The sequence below is a fragment of the Balaenoptera acutorostrata genome, chromosome 17, assembly GCF_949987535.1.
Source record: "Balaenoptera acutorostrata chromosome 17, mBalAcu1.1, whole genome shotgun sequence".
Lineage (NCBI taxonomy): Eukaryota > Metazoa > Chordata > Mammalia > Artiodactyla > Balaenopteridae > Balaenoptera > Balaenoptera acutorostrata.
The window spans coordinates 1,543,655-1,566,687 of NC_080080.1; the positions used below are offsets into that span (position 1 = coordinate 1,543,655).

The 23,033-nt window shown below is 64.6% G+C and overlaps 3 protein-coding genes across 3 annotated transcripts; 1 reads left to right on the top strand and 2 right to left on the bottom strand.

Moving 5' to 3' along the window:
- The first annotated feature begins 2,761 nt into the window (after positions 1-2,761).
- Positions 2,762-4,474, top strand: SLURP1 (secreted LY6/PLAUR domain containing 1). Its single transcript, XM_057532412.1, is given in 3 exon segments — positions 2,762-2,834; positions 3,925-4,068; positions 4,299-4,474. Coding segments are annotated over 3 exon segments (393 nt in total).
- A 3,182-nt stretch (positions 4,475-7,656) lies between these two features.
- On the bottom strand, positions 7,657-12,210 carry THEM6 (thioesterase superfamily member 6). The gene is made up of 2 exons (XM_007166880.2): positions 11,596-12,210; positions 7,657-9,451 (listed from the first exon to the last, which is right to left on the bottom strand). The coding sequence occupies exons 1-2, from the start codon at positions 12,106-12,108 to the stop codon at positions 9,338-9,340; spliced, it is 627 nt and encodes a 208-aa protein (XP_007166942.1). The 5' UTR covers positions 12,109-12,210; the 3' UTR covers positions 7,657-9,337.
- A 5,779-nt stretch (positions 12,211-17,989) lies between these two features.
- PSCA (prostate stem cell antigen) lies at positions 17,990-19,870 on the bottom strand. Its single transcript, XM_007166881.3, has 3 exons — positions 19,787-19,870; positions 18,616-18,723; positions 17,990-18,339 (listed from the first exon to the last, which is right to left on the bottom strand). Exons 1-3 carry the CDS (start codon positions 19,836-19,838, stop codon positions 18,125-18,127), a joined length of 375 nt encoding a protein of 124 aa, XP_007166943.1. The 5' UTR covers positions 19,839-19,870; the 3' UTR covers positions 17,990-18,124.
- Positions 19,871-23,033: the final 3,163 nt, after the last annotated feature.

The window sequence follows — 23,033 nt, forward strand, 5'->3', positions numbered from 1 at the left end:
CAGCCCTTCTAGCCCTTCCATCCATCTCTCCGTCCACCTCTGCCCAGCCCAGCCGCCCAGGCTCTCTTGGGAGCTCTCTCTTCGCCCACACTGCTGCCCCGTCTGTCTGTGCGCCCTCCATCTCCCTGTGACGTGGGGACAAGGACGGTCACTAGCCCTGGGACACCCCCACCAACCAGGCAGGTCTCTGCCCTCCTGGCCTCGGGGGCTCTGGGGGCCCCACGGGCAGGGGGAGCACCACATCCACCAGGACTGGATCTGGGGGGCTTCTTGGAGGAGGGGGCATTAGGGCTGCCCTTGAATGACAGAGACATTGGCTGGTAGAGGAGGGCAGGCCAGGCCAGGTGGAAGGTAGGTCTAGAGGGGCAAGCGGCCCAGGATCTGGGATGACTCCATGAAGCGTCCCAAGGCTCACTGGCCTGGCCCCTGAACAGGGCTTTACCCCGTGGTCAGGCCTGTGGTGACGTGGTCCCCTGCGTCGTGCGGTGGAGGGCGCTGAGAGGCGCAGGCTGGGGGACAGGCTGCAAGCCTTCTCCGGGCCCACCCCGGAAAGCTCCCCTGGCCCCGCCTCACCAAGCCCCACTCCCTGCTGCCCAGGGCAGCCCAAGCTCCAGTGCAGGAGGGAGCGCTGTTTCACCTTGGCCTTGGGCCAGCTCCAAAGCTCCAGACCATCTCCCCAGAGAGCCACCTACCCGATAGGCCTCTCAAACCACTCCCCAACCACACACACACACACACACACACACACACACACACACACACACACACACACACACACACACACACACACACACACACACACACACACACACACACACACACACACACACACACACACACACACACACACACACACACACACACCTATAAGCACTCAGCACACAGGCCCGGGCACTTGAGGAAGGATGGACCCAGGGGAGGGCAGGGGAGACAGGCCCTAGGTACCCTGGGACGCCCCCTCCTCTCTGCCCCACCACCCTGCCCTGCCCTGCTCCAGAAGCTTCTCCTAGGCCCCTGGGTGAGTGGGCCCCTGGGATCTGGGAGGGGCGCCCAGCACCCAGCATCTCCAGCCAAGTTGAGATGGGGCTGTGTAGCCTTCCTTCTGCACCACAGGGTGTCCCCCAGCCTGCAACCCTGGGTCCAGAGAGCCCCACTGTCAGCCATCACCCCCTTTAAGGGCCTCCTGCTCCTGGAGGGAGGAAGGCAGCAGCCAGGACTCATGGTCGGGCGCCACTGAGGGCACCCCAGGCCTGTGGGAGAAGAGACCGGTGGTGGCCTAGAAGGCCCCCTGTTCCTCGGACCCTGGCAACTCCACACCTCTGCTTCCTGTGGTTAAGACTTGCCGTCCGAGCCAGCTCCCAGCCGGCAGGACCCCCGCAGACCCCCTGCCTTGGGTGGACCCTTGGGCTGGGAGGCCAGGAACGTTCGCACGCTGTCCTGGATGCCACATCGGGGGCTGTGACGGTGCTGAGCTTGTCAAGGGGGAGACACTGCCCCCAGTCACGCATCACACCTCTCACCTGGCTCTTCTCGTGCCTCTCACAAAAATGAGGACAGCGGAGGGTCACTTGGCCTTAAAGCCTGGACTGAGACTCAGTAAACACACACATACACACACACACACACACACAGCCCTACAGGCAAACACGGGAAGGCTGCGTGCCCTTCCTGGCCACTACCCCGCTGCCGCCCCGGCAGCGCCCTCCCTGCCAGCCTCCACCTCCGAGGTCTTCCGGCTCCTTCAGAGCCGGGGCGCAGGCCCTTTCCAGGCAGCCTCCCCCGACAGCACACGGGGTCTCCCGACCTGGAGCCCAGACCAGCCTGCTTCTCGGCATGCCCACTCCACCGCTGTTCCACGTCCACCTCCACTGTGACCTTCACGGGCAAGACTTCACAGCTGCCCTCTGGGTCGATGATCCTCTGCCTGGTCTACACATAAAGGAAGGGGGTCAGGGTGGCTCATGAGCAGACCTGGTCGCACGGGAGGTCGGGGGAGCAGGGACCCACTCAGTCCCCGAGGCTCCAGACCAGACGCTCCCCGGGTCCTCTCACCAAGTCCTTAATGCGCTCGCGGACCAAGCCCCGGGGGAGGGCCGCCCTGCTGCGGTCTGTGCCGCACCTGCCGTGCGTGACCTGATGGTCCGACTTGCATTAGCCACAGTCTCTCCCTTTGCAAACAACGCCCCTGCCCTGTTTCCTTGCAACCATCTCTCAGTCCACGTGGCCAGGTCACTTCTGCCCTCACAACTGCCCAGGGTCCCTAGTCCCATCATACAAACAGAAATCCAGTCCAGAGGGATGAGGGTCACCCCAAGGCCACACGTGGAGACGGCAGCAAAGCCCAGACCCAGGCCTCCCGGGTGCCAGCCCCGAGCTCCTCCCAGCATGCCATCCTGCCCCGAGACTGGGGGTAACTCCCTACGCTGCAGCCGGCCCCCCTCCACCGTCCACATGGCATACACCATTTCATCCACCACCTACCCGTCCACTTGTTCTTTCATCCACCCCCCTTTCCCACCAGCCAGCACCCCCCATGCAGCATCTATCCACTCATTCCTCCCTCCACGCACCCACTCTCTCAAATATCGTCTATCCACCCGTCTTTTCAACCATCCATCCGTGCATCCTTCCATCTATCCATCCACTCACCCACCCACCCATCCATCCATCCACACAACCACTCACTGAGCCCTCAGAGGACAGAGAAACCAGAAAGGACTCTGGGTGAGAAGCACCTGGACTGGGGAGATTGGAGGCTACGATGGGAGACCAGAGGCTGCTCAGTGAGAAGCAGAGCACAGGCAAAGGCGTGGAAATGGGAGTGTGCAGTGGAGGTGGGCAGTGAAGAAGATCCAGGAGCCTGGGGGGGCGTGGGCAGAGCCCTCTTGTCTGGGGTCTAGAACCAGGAGGCTCAGGCTTGGTCTAAAGGCCATTCGTGGGGAAGGGGTTGGCAGTGATGAGGTGGCTGGTCCGGGCACCACCCTCATCAGCCCAAAAGGGGGCCTGGTGGGCCCACTCCCACCCCCTCACCAGGCACTCACCTCCTCTGCACCTGACCTGACACCCCACCTCCGGGCCTCTGCTCTGGTGGGTCCCTGGGTCAGGTATGCACCAGGTAGAGGACGTCTCGGAGTGGAGGAGATGGACCTTGGCCTGGTTGGGTTTGAGATGGACATCAGTCCAGGCTGGAGCCTGACAAACAGGCCTGCAGTTCCTGTGTGGCAGGAACAGGCCGGGCTGCAGGGAGGGGCCAGGGCAGCCTCCAGCGCCGCGGGGTGCCGCTCCCTCAGGGCCTGTGCGTGCGCTGGCGGCCACGCACCCTCCTGCCAGCCGCCTCCCAGTTCTGCCCTGTGCCACCCAGACGGGGGCCCAAGGGCTGGCTATAAATCCCCACCGGAGGCCGGCACAGGCGGCCGCACTCCCGGCTCCTGAGCACAGGGAACGGCCTTTCCCAGGGCCCTGCTGCCGCTGCATCTCACCTCGGCCTTGACCGTGAGCTTGGGTGAGTGCGGCTGGCTGGCAAGGGGCCCTGTCTCTGGTCCTCCCTTGGCCCACCTCCTCAGTGGGGAGGGGGCCACTGGGGGGCTTTGAGGGGAAGGCTTCCTTAGGTCCCCCACTGGGCTCACCTTCCCTCACCCTAAATGAGCCGCCCGGTCCTGAGCCTGGCTTCACCCAGGACAGGGGTCACAGCCCGCTCTCCAGGAAGGCAAACCAAGGCTCGGGTAGAGGGTCGCAGTGTTCAAGCCTGCGCTCGGTGGCCTGGGCCTGAAGGGGCTCAGTAGGGCGAGCCACTCTCCCAGGGAGGGACAGGAGAAGATGCTCCAGGTGGATCCGTGGGGAACGGCCCAGGGGCTGGACCATCCCTGGCCTCTTCTCCAGCCCTTCCTCCTGTGTCCAGGATGGGTCTCAAGGCCAGATGATGAGGGTCTGTCCCTATCCCTCTCCCAGGTGAGGCCTTAAGATGCGTCACCTGTGAGCAGCCCACGGCCCTTCTTTTGTGCAAGACCATTACTAACTGCAAGCCGGAGGACACAGCGTGCAAGACCTCGCAGCTGACGGTGGAGTCAGGTGAGGCTGGGGGCCCGCAGGTTGGCTCTGTGGGGCGGCATCAGCCTCGGGCTCCCAGCTCCCATCTCAGACCCCAACAGGGTAACTTCCCAGGGCGGCAGTTAGTTTAGGGGTCTCAGGGTAGCATGGGAAGAGGCAGGAAGGGCACGGTCAAGTGCATGGAGGCCGGGGCGGCTGAAGAAGGCGCTGGGCGGTGGGGACCAGGCTCTGATGGCTGCCCTCCCCGGCAGAGTTCCCCTTCAACCACAGCCCCATGGTGACCAGTTCCTGCTCCCGCTCCTGCGAGGCCGCTGACCCAGACAGCATCGGGGCTGCCCACCCCAGCTAAAGCTGTTTCCATGACCTCTGTAATTCTATGGGGGTTGCCAGGCTCAGTGCTGGGGCCCTAGTCCCTAGGGGGCCATAATCCTGGGCCACCTCCTTTCCTGAGGAGCCTGGCACGCCCCCATGGCCCAAGCTCACTGGGCCTCAGGTTACCTGTGGGACCCTAGGGGAGAGAACCGTTTCAGGGCACTCTCTGCCCTCCTCCACCAAACTTGTCGAAAATAAATAAGGTGAGGCTGGAGACGACCTCTTTTCTTCTGGACGCTGAGAGCCCACAGACCGCCTTCAGGCAGCTGGGCGGAACCAGGCGTGTTCTGGCCCCTGAGCCTCGTTCGCACCCAGGGCCATTCTGACCCATTTCACAGATGGGTAAACAGAGGCTTAGGGGGAGAAATGCATCCTAGGCCAGCCTTCCTGCATATCGGACCAGGCAGGACCCATTCCTCAGCACAAGGAAAATCTGACCCCGCTCCCAGAATATTCCCTGAGACCCTGTAGGCATCACCCCCGCCCCATACCCCTAGGATGGGGAGGAAACTGGGGCTGCAATCCAGTTTTCTCCACGGGCGAGTATGCCTGTCCAGCCCAGGGCTGCCGCAGCAGCAAGCGGAGGCTGGGGAAGAGGGCATGTGGAGCTCAGACAGCCTGCCTACCAGGCTGGGTCTTCCCGAGTGTGTAGGAGTGGGGTGCACCTGGGCCTGCTGGCACCCATACATCTCCACGGGCCTCAGTCACCTCCTGTGACAACGGGCCTACTACACCCTGGGCCCTGGGGACAGCTGAGATTAGAGGAGGCTGTGTGCACGGAACACGAAGGCCATGCCAGCTCACCCCAGGCCCCCAGGGCCAGCTCGGGGGTCCAGGCCGTGCTGCGCCCGTAGCACTCCCAGTGGCCTGGCCTGTCTGCCCAAGGATGGGCAGCAGAGTGTCCTCGGAGGCTGACCACCCCCCAGGAGCCCAGGGTCCTTAGGTCCCAGGAGGCCCTGTCTCAGGCTCCTGCCCCTCCCGCGTGGCTCCCAGCTGTCCCTGGCGGTCACCTGCTCCAGCCCCACTACAGGGAGGCAGAGGCGGGAGCCAGAGTGAGCCCAGGGTGTCTCTGCCCACCGTGCCATCGGGCCTCTGGGCTGGGTGCTTTCCACGCTCTGCATTGCGGCCAGACTTCTAGACAGCACCTAATGGACCCTGCACTTGGAGGCCAGGGCCAGGGCCACCGCCTCACCTTGGGGACCCTCACCCCAAGGAGTGGGAGGCTGAGTCACTCCCACCTCAGCCTCACCAGAGGAGCAACAAGCAGGGTACCTCTGGGCTCTTTAGGGGTGCAGAGCAGGTGAGCGGGCGGGTGGCAGCAGGCACCTGCGGGGCCTCTGCCCTGCGCCGACATGGCCAGCAGAGGGCACGTGCCCCTCAGACCCCTCCCCTGGGCACCCAGGTCATGCGTCTGCCCTGCCGACACCTCCACCGGGAGCTCAGCGAGGTGGTCTGAGCCCAAGGGGGCCCACCAAGTCCCTGCCCAGCCCGCGGGCCTGGAAACGCCCACCGGCCCGCACCCGCCACGGGAGCTGGGGAGGCCGCGGTGGAGGGGCCTCAGGAGTGGCCAGAGGGTGGCCGGCAGCTGCTCACACCATCTGCGGGCACGTGGGGCCTTAGAGGCAAGGAGCTGGTGCCAGACCGCGCCCACGCCCCACCTCCAGTCATGGGGAAGCTGTGGGTCACAGAGAACTGCAAAGGGAGGGGCGATGCCCACCAAGGGCTACCAAGGGCTGCTCAACCCCCCACCCCTGCCCACTGGCAAGGGAACGGAGCAAGGGTCCCTCTTCCATTACGTTAAAATCGAGAAAAGGCGAGATGAGATGAGGGTGTGGAACACCACCACTGCCCCGCCAGGAGCTCCGGCGCCCCTCCCCCCCCCACCCTGAGTGTCCTGCAGGCAGGTGGCAGGCGGGGGTGTCACCTGGGGAGTCAGATACCCCACAGACAACACAGGGTTGCGGGGTGCTGGCGCGGACATCTCTGTAGCCGTCGGCCTGTGGGAGGTGGGGAGCGTGGCCCAGAGGAGAACCAGTGCCCGGCCCGCGTGCGGGCTGAAACAGTCACTTGAATTTCTCAACAAAAGCGGCCAGTCCACGGGATCAGAGTGGGACTCACCAGAAGAGCCAGGCTGCAGATACACTTCCAAAGCCCCAGCCCTGGCCCGAGGCCCTCTAGTCAACAAGGACCCTCCTCCCCTCTGCTGTTGGCCTGTCCTCCAAATGTGGACCGAGAGCCTCCCCTCCCCCTGCCCAGCTGGGGTGCATCTCCCTGAAGTGGACACAGAAGTCCCCACGCCCCTGGGGCAGCCACGTGCAACCCAGATGCCCGTGACCATCCTCAACACCCCTTCTCTCTCCCCCACCCCCACACACAGTGCCAAGTGGGTCAGACCATGCCCAGGCACCCCCATCCTGCCTCCGCAGCCCCCCGCCCTGCGCCAGGGCCCCAGCCAGCCACTTCGGACCACTGGCTGGACCTGCCCAGGCCCAGACCATCTGCGTGCACCATTTCCTATCTGTGGTCCCACCCGGGAACTTGTCCCGTCTGGCAATGCTCAGCTCAGACACCTAACACGATCCCCCAACCTCCCCTGCCCCCAACCCCTCAGGACCTGTGCAAACACCTCTTACACGAAGAGAAACAGACATTCTGTGCGGGTGCCCATCTGCCCCCCACATGGCCACTGGCTCAGGACAGGCATGAGGCACGACCCGTCAGTCCCCAGGGCCCTCAGGCTGCCCAGAAAGGTGGAAAGGGCCGAGGCCTCAACCGACCACCCTGGCGGCAAACCGCTGACCTGCTCCCCGCCTCTCCAGCCCCACTGTCCCATCGCTGAATGCCTCTTGCAAACCCAGCTGCTTCCAACTGCCCTTCTGTCCCAGGTCCCACTGCTGGCCCTCCTGGGCAGGTGGTCAGAGCACAGACACCACCCACCCCTCCATCACTCACCTGCCTTACCTCCCAGGGGTCCCACTCCCTGCCCTCTTGGAGCAGCCTGCGGAACAGCCCCTATGCTCCCCCTGGCCCCCCACGCATCAAGGCCCACTGACCTCTGACCCCCCTGGCACCCACACCCTGCCCAGTGACCCCAGGAGCCTGGGGCCCCAGACCCAGAGTCTGGGGCATGACCTCCCAAGTCCCTGTGGAAAGCTGCAGATGAGAAGAGGACCAGGGCTGGAGGGGCTTGGGGCAGCTCCTTTCTGGCCTCGACCCCATGTTCTGTGGAATGGGGACAGCATTCCAGCCTGCCAGCGTGGTCCCCAAGCTCAGCCAACAAGCCCGACAGCCCCCCACACCAGAAAACACCCCTGGGGGACCAGGGCTTCGGAAATGAGGACTCCCCAGCAAGCTCACGTTTGAGACCCTTTACTCTTGGGCTTTCTTTAAATAAACAGAAATACTGCAGTGTTCCCACGGTGGCTGAGGCAGATGACACTGTGGGGACAGGGGAGGCATGAGGGGTGCGGCTGTGCTCCTGGCTCCAGCTGGCAGCGGGGTCGTGGGCTGGGTGGCAAGGGGGCAGTCCTGGGCCCCAGATGCTCTGGCCTGCCCCGTGGGCTGGAGGGGGCAGCTGCAGGGGCACAGGTGAGTGGGCACCCGCCCTGGGCAGCCCCCGCACAGGAAAGCACCAATCCCACACCCAGAGCCCTGACCTCTGTCCCCAGCCAGCCAGGGACAAGGCCCACCTGCTTTGCCCTCAGCGCTCCTGGAGGCTCTGGGCCAGTGCCTGCTTCTCTCCAGGCCTCCCTTTCCCCAGCTGCAAGGTGGGAGACTGGGCAGGAGTGGGAGCCCTCGGCCGGTGACGCCATCAGGGAGCCCCAAGAGCAGCTGCCAGGACAGAGCCACTCAAGCAAAACCAAGAAGACCCTCTCCAGCCTCAGCCCACTGAGGGAAGCAGCTCTCTGCACAGGAAGGAAAAAAGTCAACAGCGGGGCAGAATGTCAGGCAAGGACAGCCCCAGCAGGAGGGCAGACAACTGAGGTGCTGTAGGCCCAGAGAGGGCAGGACATCCCCCAGCGTCACACAGCAGTCCTATGGGCACTGAAGGGTGCAGATGGGTGAGGGCACCCAGGCAGAATCCCACTCCCCAATCCCTCCTCAGCAGCAGGCCCCAACTAGGACACCCCCAGCTACGACAGTTCACCACCTCCACTGGAGCCCCTGTGCCATCTGACCTGCACTGGCCCCAGCACACTCTCCAGGGCCACAAGCCTCTGCTGCAGGACCTGCCCCCATCCCGGGAGCCTGGTGGCCAGGCCTCCCTCCTGAGTGCCCTTGGGTCAGTCTGCCTGACCCCTAGTCTGCCAGACTCTGCCCTGGGCCTCCCCTTCCCTCACTCGCAGCCAGAGGGATCTGCCTTGAAATGCTGCTCTGATCCTTCCCAGCTCCTTGCTGCGCCCGAATCAGGCCCCCAGGCCCCAGCCCCGGCCAGCCCCAGCCCTGCCTCCAGGACTGCTTGGGCCTCACCCCCACGGCAGCTCGGACTTCAAGCTCTGTTGCTCAGGGCAGCTCTAGCCAGACCCCTGCTCCAGGCACTCTCCCCCAACGCGACACATGGACACGGGGCTGCACCTGCTGGGTGGGCCACCCCCAAACCCCGCTGCCTGCATGCCAAGGGCCCTGGGCCTCCCAGTTTGCCCATCGTCATCATCCTGAGCGCACAGCTGGTCTGGGTGCCTGTGTCACCCGCATCCCGTGCTCCGCGTGGGATGGGGCGTAGAGGGGCATCGATAATGGGGGCGGGGGAGGGCCTCGAGCGTGTGAAGGGGGCTGGGCCGGTCGCAAGGCCACTCCAGCTCAAAGAGAGCCCAGCCCAGCCGGCCCATTCTGCGCTCTCTGCCTCCTGGCAAGCGGGGAAGGGTGGGCAACTGCCCCCAGGTCAAGGCTGGTGGGCAGGGCGGGTAGGCTGCGGTGCTCACTGGTCCTTTACAACGTGGCCGAGCCCGCTCTCGGCCCGGAGCAGCTGGCTGCTGGCCTCGTTGTAGGCGATCCAGTGCTGCAGGTCGGCTGGCAGCTCAGGGGGCTCCACCTGCAGGGGAAGACGAGGGTGAGGCTCCCACGGGCCACCCGCTGCCGTGGGGACCAGCAGGGCCGGGGGAGGGGGGACAACCAACTTGCGGTCTTCACACCTCTGGACCTCGGCTCACACCGTTCCCCAGCCCCAGCCCCCTCCCTGACACTCTCCCAGGCCCCGCAGTGCTGGCTCCTCCCCATCCCAGCTCTCAGGACACCACGCCCCTTGTCAGGCCTGTCTCCCCCACTGGGTCACGACTGAAGGGCAAAAACCTCTGAGGTCAGCTGGTTGGAGGGGGTGACAGGAGACGGGAGACCCAGAGTGGCCAGAGGCAGGGCAGGGGATGCAGGGGCAGAAGCGGCGTCGGAGCGGCTCTGCCGGGAGAGCCCAGGACAGGGCCCTGCCTGAGGCCCTCTCTCTCAGCGCGCCAGCAGGAGCCAGATGCCGCCTCCCAGGTCAGCTCGGGGCCTCCGCAGCGTGTTCCTGCGCCCCCCCTGCCCAGCCACGCCAGCCGCCTCCCTGCAAACTCGGCCACCATTCTGTGATGGGGCAAGGGGCTGGGCCAGGCTGGAGGGCTCCGAGGACTTGCGGGACTCTCAGGGATGAGGGGAGATGCGCACCCAGCTCAGGGCATCAGGGAGGCTGGGCAGAGGTGCTCAGAGCCGGGTCACAGGGTAAGTCTGGGCAGAGCTGGGCCTGGCTCTCGGAAGCGTCCTCCTCCCAGCCCAGCTGGAATCACCAGATCCAGGCTTGGCTGTAGCCCAGCTCTCCCTGCAAGGCCGTTCTGCCCCACACCAGCCTTTCAGCATGCAGATCTCTGGGCACTGGGCTCAGCCTGTCCCACACTAAACCCAAGACTGCGCCCGGGACCCTCCCGGCCCAGGGGCTCAGGCCGGCTGACTCCTGGCCATCTGTGGCCGAGTGTCCTCGCCATGCCATGGTATGGGCCCCCTCGCCTCACGTGGGTCTCACCCATCAGCCCACGCCTGACCACCCTCCCCTGCAGGAAAGTGGCCCTGGCTCTCTCTCCTCCGCCTTTTGCTCGCAGCTCGCAGCCCATCGATTTAAAGCCTCGATGGCCGTCCCCTCCCAGCCTCCTGACGCATGAAGGGACATGCAGAGCACCTCTGTGGGTGTGGGGTGGGAGGGCTCCAGGCCCTTTGGGGGCGTCCCTGACTCAAAGAGACCGAAAACCAGGGGACTGGGCCTGTGGCCCACTGTGCAGCCTCAAGCAGTTCGCATTGCCCCTCTGAGCCTCAGTTTCCCCACCTCCGAAATAAAGGAAAGGCTAGCCTCTCGTGATTAACGTGTGGCTGTGTCCCTCCTCTGCTCCTGTCCAGGGCCAGAGAGGGCAGCACCCTGCCTGAGGGCACCCCGGGGCCCACCGGGCCCTGGCTTTGGCATGGAGGCTCCAAGCATGTTTTTAGGAACGTGCCTGCAGCAGGAGCCTGCCCTGGCAACCAGCACCGCAGCAGCGTCCCCAGGGCCCAGGTGCCACGCTGCAGCAGCAGGCCGTGCTGGGAGGAGCAGGCCCTGGGGAGGGGCCTTGAGCCCCAGGCAGGTGCTGCAGCCTTCTTTTCTCCAACTGGAAAAGGCAGAAGGGCTTGCAGCTCTATAGGGCTCAGGGCTCACCCCTAACCCAGGTGATGGTGACCCAGCCCCTCAGGTCTAAGCTGGGTGAAGGGGGTCTCAGGTCCTTGAGAACTCCCAGCAACCTCCTCTCACTAACGCCCCAGCCCCCATCTCCCCACCCCACCCCCACCCGGCTTCCATGCTACATTCAGAACCAAGGACCAGTGAGGCCGGCTCCGCACTCCAAGCCACACTTAGACTCTTTGGGAGACGCCTGGTCTGGCCTTCCCTGTTCTGGAAAAGGCGTATCGTGGGGCAGGGAGCCTTGAGGGGTTGATAAGGGATGGCAGGAGGGGAGCATGCTGAGTCCGACTACAGAGAGTTGATGAGGGGACCCTGAGAGGTCCCAAGAAGAATGGCATCAGTGAAGAAGGCCCTGGGTCCAAAGAAAAGGGCTGGAGCGGTACTCGGCCGGACAGGGGCACCCCAAAAGGGGTAGGCGGCAAGCCTTTCCCAGGGACGGGGGCAGGGACCAGGAGTCCTCAGGGTCCAGCGGGAGGAGTGCGCTCGGGGCGGGGGACGCTTACCCTGCGCTTGCACAGGTGCTGCACGACGCGCTCCGGCGAGGTGCCCAGCACGTGCTGGCGGGAGCGCAGCAGCGCGCACACGAAGCCGTCGCGCAGGCTGATGAAGCGCGCCTCCAGGTAGAAGGCACGGTCGTCCCAGCCCAGCAGGCGGGTGCGCACCTCGAACGGCTCGAGCAGACGCAGCGAGCGGCGGTAGCGCGCGCACGAAGCGGCCAGCACGGCGCGCGCCCCGAGCGCGCGCAGAGCCCCGAGCACGCCGCAGCGGGCCAGGTGCGCGGCGCGCGCCACGTCGGCCTCGCGCAGGTAGCGCGCGTTGTTCATGTGCAACAGCAGGTCCAAGTCCGAGGGCAGCACGCGGCCCGCGTAGCTCTGCTCAGCCAGCAGGTCACGGACGCGGGGCTGCAGCAGGCGCGCGCGCAGTACGGCGCACGGCACGCGCACCAGGTACCAGCCGTCCAGGAGCGCGAAGTAGGCGAGCGCCAGGGCCAGCACCGCCATGAGCAGCCCCAGCATCGCGGCGGCGGCGGCAGCGGCGGGCGCAGGGGTGCTGCGGAGCCCTCGGCGCTGGTACCGACAGTGCGCGCGGCAGTGCAGCCCTGATACCCCAGCTCTACTGGCCAGGCTGGGAACCGTTGAGCGCAGCGCGGCCGGAGCGAACCATCTCGCGAGGCTGGCTGAGGGGGGAGACGCGCCGGAGGCCTGCGCGGAGCCCCGCCCCCCGCCCCGGGCCCCCCCTCCCCGCTCTCAGTGGTCCGTCCTACCCCCGCCGCCCGCGCCGCTTTTGCTTTCCCCGGAGTGGGCGGGGCATAGGGCGGCGCGCCGAGCACCACAGCGGCATCTGGCGGTCACGCCCCGCGCTGCAGGCGCGGGAGCGTTCCGGTTCTCCCCCAGCGTTGCCCGCCCTCTGGGAGCGGGAGCCCCTCGCGCCTTTCCCTGGCTCTTGAAGACTTGGAGTGACCCCGGAGATTCCGCCTCTGATCTGGGAGGTTCAAAGTCTCCAGCACTTCCCCGGCCTAGGCTGTGGAATTTGGCAGGACACATGGACATAGGCCGGTCCCTAGCGGCGCTGCTTGGAGGCTGCTGGAAACCGACCCTCCTCTACTCCAGAACCACCAGGGGCTGGCTCCCCACTTTCACAGGGCGACAGCCCCATATGCGGCGGGTTCAGGGAGTATCTCAGTCTGGCTCCAATACACCTTTTCAGTCTCAGCCTGTAACCTCATTAACCCTCCCCCCACATTCACCACTTCCTCCCCAAAGGTCCTGATAACCGCAACCTCATTTCCAAGCATTCCCACCCTTTGCACTTTTTGAAGCGGGAGCAAATAACGTCCCGGATGGAGAGGGAGGAGTCAGTAAATGTAAATGACTCAGCAATCGATTCAAAGGCCTTGCCTTAGGCACTTGGGACGCCTGGCCTGGCGGACTGCCACGCACAGTAGGTGTCCTGTCCCTCTTTTCTGCGAGGCCGGGAGGGAAGGCCCAGAGAAGGCCCGGCCGGCCTCCAGGCCTCTCCAACGACGGCGTTTGCCAGTGACCCCGGAGGCCGCCTCCTTAGGTCAGTACTGGAGTCCTGGGATGGGTGGGTTTAAGGAGTGATTGCTGAGGTCCCCAGGCTCTGAGAACGCATCTGGCAGCAGCTGGACTGAGGCAACTGGGCTTTCATCCAGTCCACACCCAGCCTGGGCTCGGGTTGCGGGGTTCTTGAAAGCCCCTGAAGGAGATCCTGGGGTAGCCCTGTTCCACAGTCCACGCTGGGGCTGGGTGGCCTCCCCTGCCACGTTCACTGTCAGGGCAGAGGCTGAGTTTTTTGCTTTTCTGGCTTTGCTTCTGGGGCCAGCAGCTGGGCAGAGTGGGGTCTGGGTTTTCCTGAGTCCCTGGATCTGCTTGGATACTCCCAGGGACAAGGAACTCGTTTCCTATCAGGGCAGGCCCAGCTGCCCTAGGAAGCCCTGGCGGTAAGAAGGCCCTTCCCGCACATTGCTCACGCGTGTCCGGGTAATGCTCTCCCTGCCCTGGCTTGGCTCTGAGCTGTCTGTCGGGGGTGAGCTAGCTTCTCAGGGCGAATAGAAGAATGACATGTCTTTGGAGCCCCCCTTGGCTGCTCCTCTGAGAACACAGCCTCCTTGTCACCCACCTTGTCCTGTCCCCCCAGGGGAGGGCCCCGAAGCTAGAGACCTGGTTCTGGAGATGTCAGTGAAGTTTGGTGAATGAGAATCCAGCCGGGAGCTTATGAAACCCCTGCCCCCAACTTCCTCACAGCCTGTGCTCCCCCCCCCGCCCCGCCCACCTGGCGTCCTTCTGAGCTTCTGCTATCCAGGAGGCCACCCAACACCACACACACACACACACACACACACACACACACACACACACACACACACACACACACACACACACTGCACATGCTGTTGTCTCTGCCAGAGGACCCTCCCTGCCCCATCTGCCCCTTTCCTGAATCCCGGACTGGGCTAGATCCCCAGAGCCCTGGTCTCACTCCACTTTTACTCACAGATATGATCCGTAGGCAGGGGGGGCTCTCGCCCTGTTAGACCTTGAGGCCAGGAGGCCAGGGCCTGGTCTGTCTCGTTGATTGCCAAATCCCAGGGCCAGCGGGATGCCCGGTGCACCGAGGGCGCTCAAAACGTGAATGCTGTAAGGACCAGCGCCTTCTCCGCCCCGCCCCCCCACCATCGGGCCGCTTCAGTCCCACACAATGGACGCAGGCATCTTGTGATGGGTCACTGGCAGTTTATTGGGAGTCTGGAAGGAGTCCTGGGCGCGGAACCTCGATCCCTTCCCTCGGCCCTGGCTTGGAGTATCAAGCAGGGTGGAGGAGCAGCGGAGGGGTACTTCTGGGTCCCCTTGGTTCCTCAAGGACTCTCGTGTCTGGGTAGCACCGGGCGTCACCGCCAGAGGCAGGCCCGCAGCCTAAGTTCTAGCGGCTGCCTGCTTGGATTCGAGGCTCCAGAACCAAGAGGAGCAGGGGCTCAGGATGCCGCCCGGCAAACCAGGAGCAGCAGTGCGAGTGGCGGAAACGCGGCGGGCAGCCCCTCCCTGTACTGGGACCCAACCTCGGCCCCGCCCCGGCCCCGCCCAAGCTCCGCCCCGCCCCGCCCCCAGAGCCGCCCCCGGGCCGGGCTCGGCCGGGCCTGGACCCCAGCAGCGCCCCGCGCGGGGCGCGGATCCTGGCGGCAGCAGCTCTGCGGGCCCTTTTGGCCCAGCCCGTCCGCGTTCGAGGGCTCGCATGGGTCCGCGCACGCCTTGGTCACCACCACAGTGCCACGAAGGGGTAGCCTGCGGGCGGGACAGAACCAGGGTCGCGAGGGCGCAGACCTGTTTGTCCGCAGTGCGAGCTGGGGGGCCGGCCACCTGAAACTCAGTTCCGTAAAAAGGGGGCGGTCTCCCTAACAGAGGGTAGCTCTATCGCAGGCCTGGGGTAGACCGACTCGATTATTCCTGTGCTGGGGTTCTTTTCTGGGTGCTGTCTGCCCAGGGCGAGTCCCGAGCCAGCGTCCCTGGTGAGGCAGGCCTGGGCCCCCAGGGCGCGTGTTGACGTTCAGGCAGCGGGCCACGGTGGTGGTCCAAGCACCGGGCACAGGCGAACTGCTCACCCGAGGGCTGCCCCAACACCCCACAGCTTTTGTGGGGTGGATGGATGGGGTCCCAGCTCTGCGCCCTGCAGCTGTGGGCGCTTGGGCAAGAGCTCTGCGTCTCTCCTGACTCAGGAAGGGCCCCCTGGGGTACTCCAGGACTGCACAGCACCCACCGGAGACCCACTCTCCTTCCCATCTAGCTTGACTCTCTGCTGCAGCTGGAGTCCAGTGGGGAGGGTGGGGACATCCCCAGGGAGCCAGACCAGTCATCAACCTCAGCCCCCGAGGGGTCGGAGAGATGGTCCGGCCGAGCCAGAGTCCTCAGGGGAGGAAAGCCCAGGGCTGGGTGTGGCTGGGAGCTGGGGCCAGGGCGGGAGATGCCCACTCAGGGGCCTGATTTGGGGTGGGCAGGAGCCCTCTGTGTGACCCCAGGTCAGCTCCTTCACCTCTCTGAGCCTCTTTCAACCGGGGTTGGAATGCAGCCTCACCAGTTCTAACTAACTGTGTGATCTTGGGCAAGTTGCTTCACCTCTCTCTGCCTCGGGTTCCTCCTCTGCACAGCCCTGCCCCCAAGGGGGGGAGGAATGAATGAATGACTGCATGGGAGGCGGCAGAGGAGTGCCCGGCCCGTGGTGAGCGCTAAGCCATGTCTGCTCTTGTCGTCACCGATTACTATAGATGCAGACAGACCAGGACAGTATCTCTCCCACGGAAGACGCTCAGCAAGTGGCATCTTAAAAACAAAGACACGTCGGTCTGTCCGGAGGATCATCTCAACCACCACGGGGTGTCTAGTCCTTACCAAGGAGAGATAGAGGTTTAAAAAAAAAAGCCATTTCCTGAAGAGAGTGTGACCAGGTGTGTAAACTCACAGGATGCTCCTTATTCTTGCACAAGAAGCATCACCATGAGGGTGAAAATGGGGCCGGATACCATCCTAGGGCTTGGGGAGAGGGTTCTGCACTTGCTCTTTCTTGCTTTCGCATAGTTTCTGACGATGAAATGGTGTGGGGTGGAGCGGTGGGGATCCCAGTCCAGGCCCTGCGCTGGGCCGGCTGAGGGACCCTGGGCTGCGCCTGCAGGTGGCCCCCGTGCTGTCCTCACCCTTGGAGAGGCAGAGCCCCCGTCAGCCCTCCGTCCTGCAGGAGGGGGAGACCTCTGCCCCGAGGTGCTGGGTCGGGAGCAGAGCAGGCTCCTGGGCCACCCGGGGCCTGTCCCTTGTTCTGGAGGCTCAAGGCTGCGTGACCTCAGGGAGGGCTCAGGAGGCGAGGGGAGGCTCCGGGTTACAGGGCCTGGGGAGCGCGGTCAGGCCTCCCACCTGCCGTCTCTCTCCTCTCATGTTGACCCAAAGAATTCAAACCACTGGGGCCCAGGGCACCTCACCTCCATGAGCCTCGGCCCCAGGGCGGAGCACCCCTGCACAGGGAGGCGCTAAGGTGTGGGTTGCCGTGGGCTCTGAGTGTGGAGACCTCTGGTCTCCTCTGCCCCCCCGACGTCACCACCCGGAACACTGGGCTGCCTGGGGCTCCCTGTGCCCTGGCCTGGACTCTGGTGAGCGTGACCCCACCCCACCTGCTGCTATGCCAACCTGGAGGGTCCCTCCAGGACCCGGGTTCTAATCCTGCCTCATCCACCGCCCAGCGCCTGGTGTGGGCTGGAAGCACCGTCCTGTGCAGGCAGGTCTCACCCGGGCCCCGGCCCTCCTGAGCCCTGGCGCCCGAGGGCAGGGGCCAGCTGGGTTTTCAGAAGGACTTTCCCAGGTATGAAAGAGGCCAGGCAGGGGCCGTGTCCCCTAGGGCTCCCCCAGGCCTCACAGTTAGTTACCCCGGAAGGAGCCCCAAGCATGCGATGGGAGCATCCTAGAGAGGGGAGGGTCCCGCGCTCAGGGTTGGGGAACTGGCTCAGCACTGGAGACCCTCTTGTACAGTTTGAATTTTTTGCTCTGGGTGTGAAGCCCTTACAACAAACAAAATAAGAAATTGAAGAAACAGACAGAGGGGCTGTCCTCAAGCTGAAGGGGGAGGACAGGGCAGGGGTCTGGCGGCCTCATGCAGCAGCAGCCCCTGCCACCCAGAAATGTCTCCATGCCTTGAAGTCTCTGGGTCAGTCCTCACAGCAGAGATGGGTCCCAGTGAGCATCTGAGGCTCAGAGAGGTTGAGCAACATGTGCGAGGCCACACAGCAAGAGCCGGGAGGCCCCAGGGATGCGGCCTTGCAGCGATGTCCTCCCTTCCAGGAGTCAGACATTTGCTCCTGCCCTGGCCGGAGCCAAGGGCACGGCCACAGCCACAGACGTGGCCCCAGGTGGCAACCCTTCACAGCCCTGGACCCCAACCTTGACCTCAGCCTGCGGGCATGCAAGGACAGACTCACTGCAACCAAGCCCATGGACCTTTATTAAGGGCCTGCTGTGTGCTGGGGTTGCTGCCCCAGGACCCCCATGAACATGGGGAGCTAGTCCCCCCTCCAAGCTTCATCTCTTGGGGCTCCCAGGACCTCACACCCCTGACCCTAATTCTACTCGGAATGTTTCCTCTCAGCCTTTTCGGGGCCCTCCTGAGAGCACTTCATGCTGGGTGCGGGGGACACCACAGGCAGGACCTGGCTCAGCTCGTGGAGGGGTCAGGCAGGGAAGGCTTCCTGGAGGAAGAGGTGCCTGAGTGAAGGTTAAGGGGTGGGTCGGAATATTGGGAAGGGGTCTGATGGACCATCTGCACGCTGTTCCACATCATAGAGCGCAGCCTGCCGGGCGGTGGGAGCTGGGCAGGAGTCCTGGAGGGAGCCAGGGAGGGCTGGAAAGGGCAGAGGGGCATCGCCCGACCTGAGTTAGGGTTCAGAAGGGGCCGTGACTGGACCAGGTGTGTGTGAGGAGTGCCCCCCGGGCCCCTGGGCACCACTGCCCAGCATGGGACACAACAGGGTCCTCCTAGATCCTACAGCTGCCCGGGGCCCCAGAACAGCAGCACGCCAAGAACGGTGAGCGGCGTCAGGGTGACAATGGCCGGCTGCAGGGCGTGGGCCCCGCTGGCGTTGCACAGGTCAGTAGAGCAGCATGTGACGTTTTTCTTGCCCACGTGGTAGTCCTCTGAGTCCTCCACGCAGTGCGAGCTGCAGCCCTTGCTGATGAGGGTCAGGAGATCAACAGCACCTGGGGGAGGCACGGGGACCACTGGGCGAGGGCCGGGCCCTGGATACTCACCCGCCAAATACAGATGGGAAGCGGAGCATCAATATTTATGTGTGGACAGGAGAACAAGTGGGCAGCGGGGCAGGTGGACAGAAGGATGGACAGTTCAGCACAGACGCCTAATCCCAGGCCCTTTGAATCCCTGCCAGTGGAGGGAAGGTGCAGGGCTTCTAGGGGATGGTGCAGGGGGCAGGGCAGGGGCGCAGGGAGGCCTGCGGGGACAGCAGGGCCACTTACGGATGAGCTCGGTCCAGCATTGGGTCTCAGAGCGGCTGCAGTTCTGCACGTGCTGGCAGTCCTCGTTGCTGACCTTGGCCTTGCAGGAGTAACACTGCAGGGCGGTGCCTACAAGGTGGGGGTGGGGTGGAGCTCAGAGGCTGCTCAGCCTGCCCTCCCACGCTGCGGGGGGATGGGGGGAACCTCGTTTTCTCAGCGGTCACACAGAGTAGGGAGCATTGTCTGGTGCACAAGAGCCACAAAGCGGGGGCCCCTCACAGGGAGGGCGCCACGCCCACCCCCTGCTTGCCAGGCCCTGTTACGATGCCCACGCTCATGAGAGGGACGCACGCTAGGCAGGTGGGGGCAGGATGCACAGGACCCTTCTCACTGCCTCTCAGCATCCCCCTCCCCCCGAGCCGGAGCTGTGAGCCCGTAGGTGCGCCCCTGGCCCGGCCCTGCTCTGTCCCTGGGGGCAGTGGCCCCAGCTGTCGTGACGATTAGGTCTCCTCTGGGTAAAACGATGATGAAGCTGGCATCCACGTCACCTCAGTGCCAACAGGTTCCCCGCGGGTGGCCTGTGCTCGGGCACCCCACACGCCGGCCGACCCGTGTGTTCTCGGGCACCACCATGATCCCTGCTTTCCAGGAGAGGGAGCTGAGGCTCTGAGAGCTTTACTGATCACCCGGGGACCCTGGGCCAGGAGAGTCCTGGAGCAGTGCAGGCCCACAGCCTACCCCTGCTGCCCCCATCGGAAGCCGGGGCTGGGCCTGGGGAGAAGGGCCCGGTCACTCTTCCCTCCGTCCCTCTGTGGCCCTTCTTCACTTGAGGCTCTTTGCCCCTGTGCCCCCCGCCCACCCCACAGGCTCTCTGCGCATCCCTCCATCCGTCACCCCTCCAGCAGCCAGGCCGGCCCCACGGCGCTAGAGGAGAGACCCCTGCTCTGACCCGCCTGCTCCCGCCTCGGGGGACAGCTAGGAGATGACCCGGTATCCTGGCTGCACCAAGAGCTGCCCCAGGGGGACCTGGGTGGGGTCAAAGCCCCTTCTCCCTGCCTCTGCCTCCCGTCCTTCCGCCCAGCCTGCCCCCACCACCTCCTTCCTCTCTGCCTCTCTGGCCTTCCTCGATCATCCGCCCCCCGCCCCGGCCCTACTCCCCTCACCCCTGCCCCTTGGCCCCCTGTGGTCTCACCTGGCCGCAGGGCCAAGACAGCGGCTAGCAGGGCAAGGAGGACAGCCTTCATGGTGGCGGGCGGGCAGCGGGGAGCAGACCTTGGGCGGCTTTATAAGGCTCTGCTGGCTGGGGTGGGGGGGTGGCCGCCCACGGTCAACACCACTAGCTTCCTGGCCACAGGGCTCCAGGGCGGGGCAGGTCCCAATCTCCAGCCCCCGCCCGGCTGCACCCTCCCGCTCCCTTTGGCCTTCTTTCTGCTTCGGGAAGGCAGAGCCTGCCCGGGGCAGGGGCCATGTCTCAGCCACCCCAGGACGAGGCCCCAGACCGCTTCTCCACCAGCTCAGAGGGGCGGCGAGGCCAGAGAAAGGAGACCGCATTCCCCAGATTCACTCACTCCTTCCGTCTTTGAGCCCAGGTTGAGGGCCCCTCCCTCGGCCCCACTGTGCTCTGTGCGGGAGCCATGCTGACCCCTGTGGCTGAGTCCCACTGGGCTGACAGGCCTCGATCAGACGCCACAGACAATCAGCAGGAAGGAAACGTGGGCTGCAGAGAGGGGGCCTGGTGGGGACCTCCTGGGGAGGCTGCCAGGGCGCGAGGGTGTGGCGCGCCGGAGCTGCGGGCCTCACCCTCATGACCTTACTCAATACCCCACCAACACGGTGGCACTTGAGCTGCAGGGGAGTCCGGGAAATGCCGTGTCAGCGGCCTCTGCGGGATGAGGAGGTGACAAGAGCTTGGCACTGGGCCAGGCATTCTCCATCCAGACCCAGGCCCCCTCTCCACCCTGTTTGTGTCCTGGGTCCCATAAGGATCCTATAAAGGCTTCCACTGGCCAAGACCTGAGGGCGAGAGGCTCAGCAGCCAGGCCACCTGTTCCGCCACACCTGACGCCTGGGCCACCGTGGCAGCCACTGCATCCGTGTCACCAGCCTTCTCCCATCACAGCGGCTCCAGCCAGCCTCTGGGACTGGCCCTTCCCCTCATTCCTCTGCACCAGGAGGGCCAGTGGCTCCCGGCTGCTGTTGCCCTGGGGGCCGTGAGTGGTCCCTGGGGCCCTCTCAACCTGACCCTCCCTTTGTGCCCAGTCTCCCTGGGACCCCTTGGAGTGGCGGCCAGGTGGTGGCAGGCACAGGCTGCACCCACCGCCTGCTGGCCCCAGGGTGTGTCTGGGGGCGACGAGCTCCTCCCACAGGGGGAGAGGGCCTTTCATTTCCTCAGATCTTCCTGGCCCTGTGGATGGCCTCGTGGAGCACATCTCACTCCCCTCCTTGATTTACCCCCCAGAAAAGGGCCCAGGGCACGTCAGGGGTGGAAAGGACGTTGCCAGGAGCAGGGGCACCAGGGGAAGGGGCTCCCTGGGCCGTAGGGAAGGCCGGGGAGCAGGTGAGTGCCCCGCAGTGGGGGGACGCCTGGGTGCAGGGGTGCCCTGAGACCCAGCCCTCCTGGGATTCACGGCACTCCTGGGGTCTACCCCGACCCCAGCCCTCCGGCTCCCCCCAGGCCGGGCTCTGTCCCTTGGAGCCTGGGGCCCAGAGAGGGAGGAACTTGCTCAAGGTCACACAGAGGTGAGCGTGGCCCCTGCACCGGCACCTTCCTTGCCCATGCTGCCCGCCTGGTACTTTCTCTCTGAACCTGCCCCCTTGCCCCCCCCCGCCCCCTCAGCTCAGCTGCCTCACGTGGGAAGTAAAATGTTTGTGCCTTCACTGTTCCCTTGTGGGGCTGCCCGTCTGCGCCCCGCCCCCGCCCCAGTTCACGGGGAGCTGCGGGGCCCTGGGCCGGGGCCTTTCTTATCTGTTTTGTGTTCAAGGCACCCAGCACCTAGCACCAGCCTGGAGCACTCATTCTTCAAATATTGACAGTTGCCCGTGTGTTCGTTGATGTGATTTGATATGAAGTGGTTACCGTAAGGCGTTGGTTCTCAGATGGGGGCGTCTCCGTGGCCCGGGGGACGTTTGGCGGGGCCTGAAGACATTTTCAGGTGCCCTAATGGGGGTGCTCCTGGCGTCCAGGGGTGCAGGCCGAGGATGCTACTCCACACCCTGCCGTGCACAGCACAGCACCGCAGGGTCCTCGGCTGCCATCAGGCAGGGCCGCCCGGAGCCCCGGCGATGGCGCTGCTTTGCTGGGGTTGGGACCCGCCACTCTCCCTTCCGATTTTTCCCTTTGCGGTGGGAATCTCTGTCCTCGGCCTGTCCCACGGCTGTATTTTGGAGGCACGTAATTTGTCTGGTTGCACAGATTCACAGCCAGAGAGGAATTTGCCAGGAAGAATCATACCTGGACTCGGCCATGTCTGATGTAGAGAGGGTCTGGAGGACACTTTGGGCTTTAGGGGTTCGTGTGGACCCTGTAATGAGTTAAGACTCCTGGGCTTATTGGGATGACGGGAATGCACCGTGCATGTGAGAAGGACATGAATTTTGAGGGCCAAGGGCGCAGTGCTATAGGCTGAACTGTGTCCTCCCCTAATTCATATGTTGAAGCCCTAACCCCCAAGCTGATGGTCTTCAGAGAGGGGGCCTCAGGGTCGGATGAGGTCCTGAGGTTGGGGCCCTCACGATGGGATTCGGTGACCTGAGAAGACGAGGCACCAGCTCTGTCTCTGCCACGCGGGGCTACAGGGCGAGGGAGCCGCCTGCAACCCAGGAAGAGAGTCCCCACCAGAACCTGCCCACCCGGGAACCCTGATCTCGGACTGCCGCGCTCCAGAACTGGGAGAGAAACAAATTCTCTTGTTTGTGTCACCCAGACTCTGGTATTTTGTTATGGCAGCCCAAGCTGACCGAGATAGATGACCTAATGGACATTACTCAAATATAGAAGACCACGGCTGTCATGCCCTGTGGACAGTTATTAAACTCCACTCCTAATCACAGTTTGAGCTCTGACCTGGGCCCCAAACTGAGCTCTCACTGGGGTCAAAGTCTAAGCCCCGACCCTGGTCCCATGCTGAGCCCCATCCCGCCACTCGTGCGCTGGGCACGCAGGGAGCCTGAATTGAGCCTGGATCCTTTGGTGGGATCCACCTTCCCGGGAAGGCCTGTAGGGGCCTGGCTCCCCGCAGTTCCTCTGTACAGTGAATGGGGTCGAGGGGTGGCTTCCATGTGACTCGCCCTTCGCCCCTCCTCTCCTCCGCTCTGCAGCCGCCTCCTGGGACTCCAGATCTTCCTGTTCTCTTGGCCCTCCGCCTGCCCGCCCATGGGCCCAAACCGGTTGGGTTCCCTGGAGATCCTGCCTGTTCACATAGCTCAGGGACTTCCCTCAT

Bases quoted from the DNA above. Each gene is read 5' to 3' on its own strand.
- PSCA (XM_007166881.3), bottom strand. From the start codon at position 19,838: ATGAAGGCTGTCCTCCTTGCCCTGCTAGCCGCTGTCTTGGCCCTGCGG. The intron at 18,724-19,786 runs GTGAGACCACAG...CCCACCTTGTAG, and splicing joins TGTCTTGGCCCTGCGGCCAG to GCACCGCCCTGCAGTGTTAC. The intron at 18,340-18,615 runs GTAAGTGGCCCT...TGCCTCCCCCAG, and splicing joins ATGCTGGACCGAGCTCATCC to GTGCTGTTGATCTCCTGACC.
- THEM6 (XM_007166880.2), bottom strand. From the start codon at position 12,108: ATGCTGGGGCTGCTCATGGCGGTGCTGGCCCTGGCGCTCGCCTACTTC. The intron at 9,452-11,595 runs GTAAGCGTCCCC...CTTCCCCTGCAG, and splicing joins AGCACCTGTGCAAGCGCAGG to GTGGAGCCCCCTGAGCTGCC.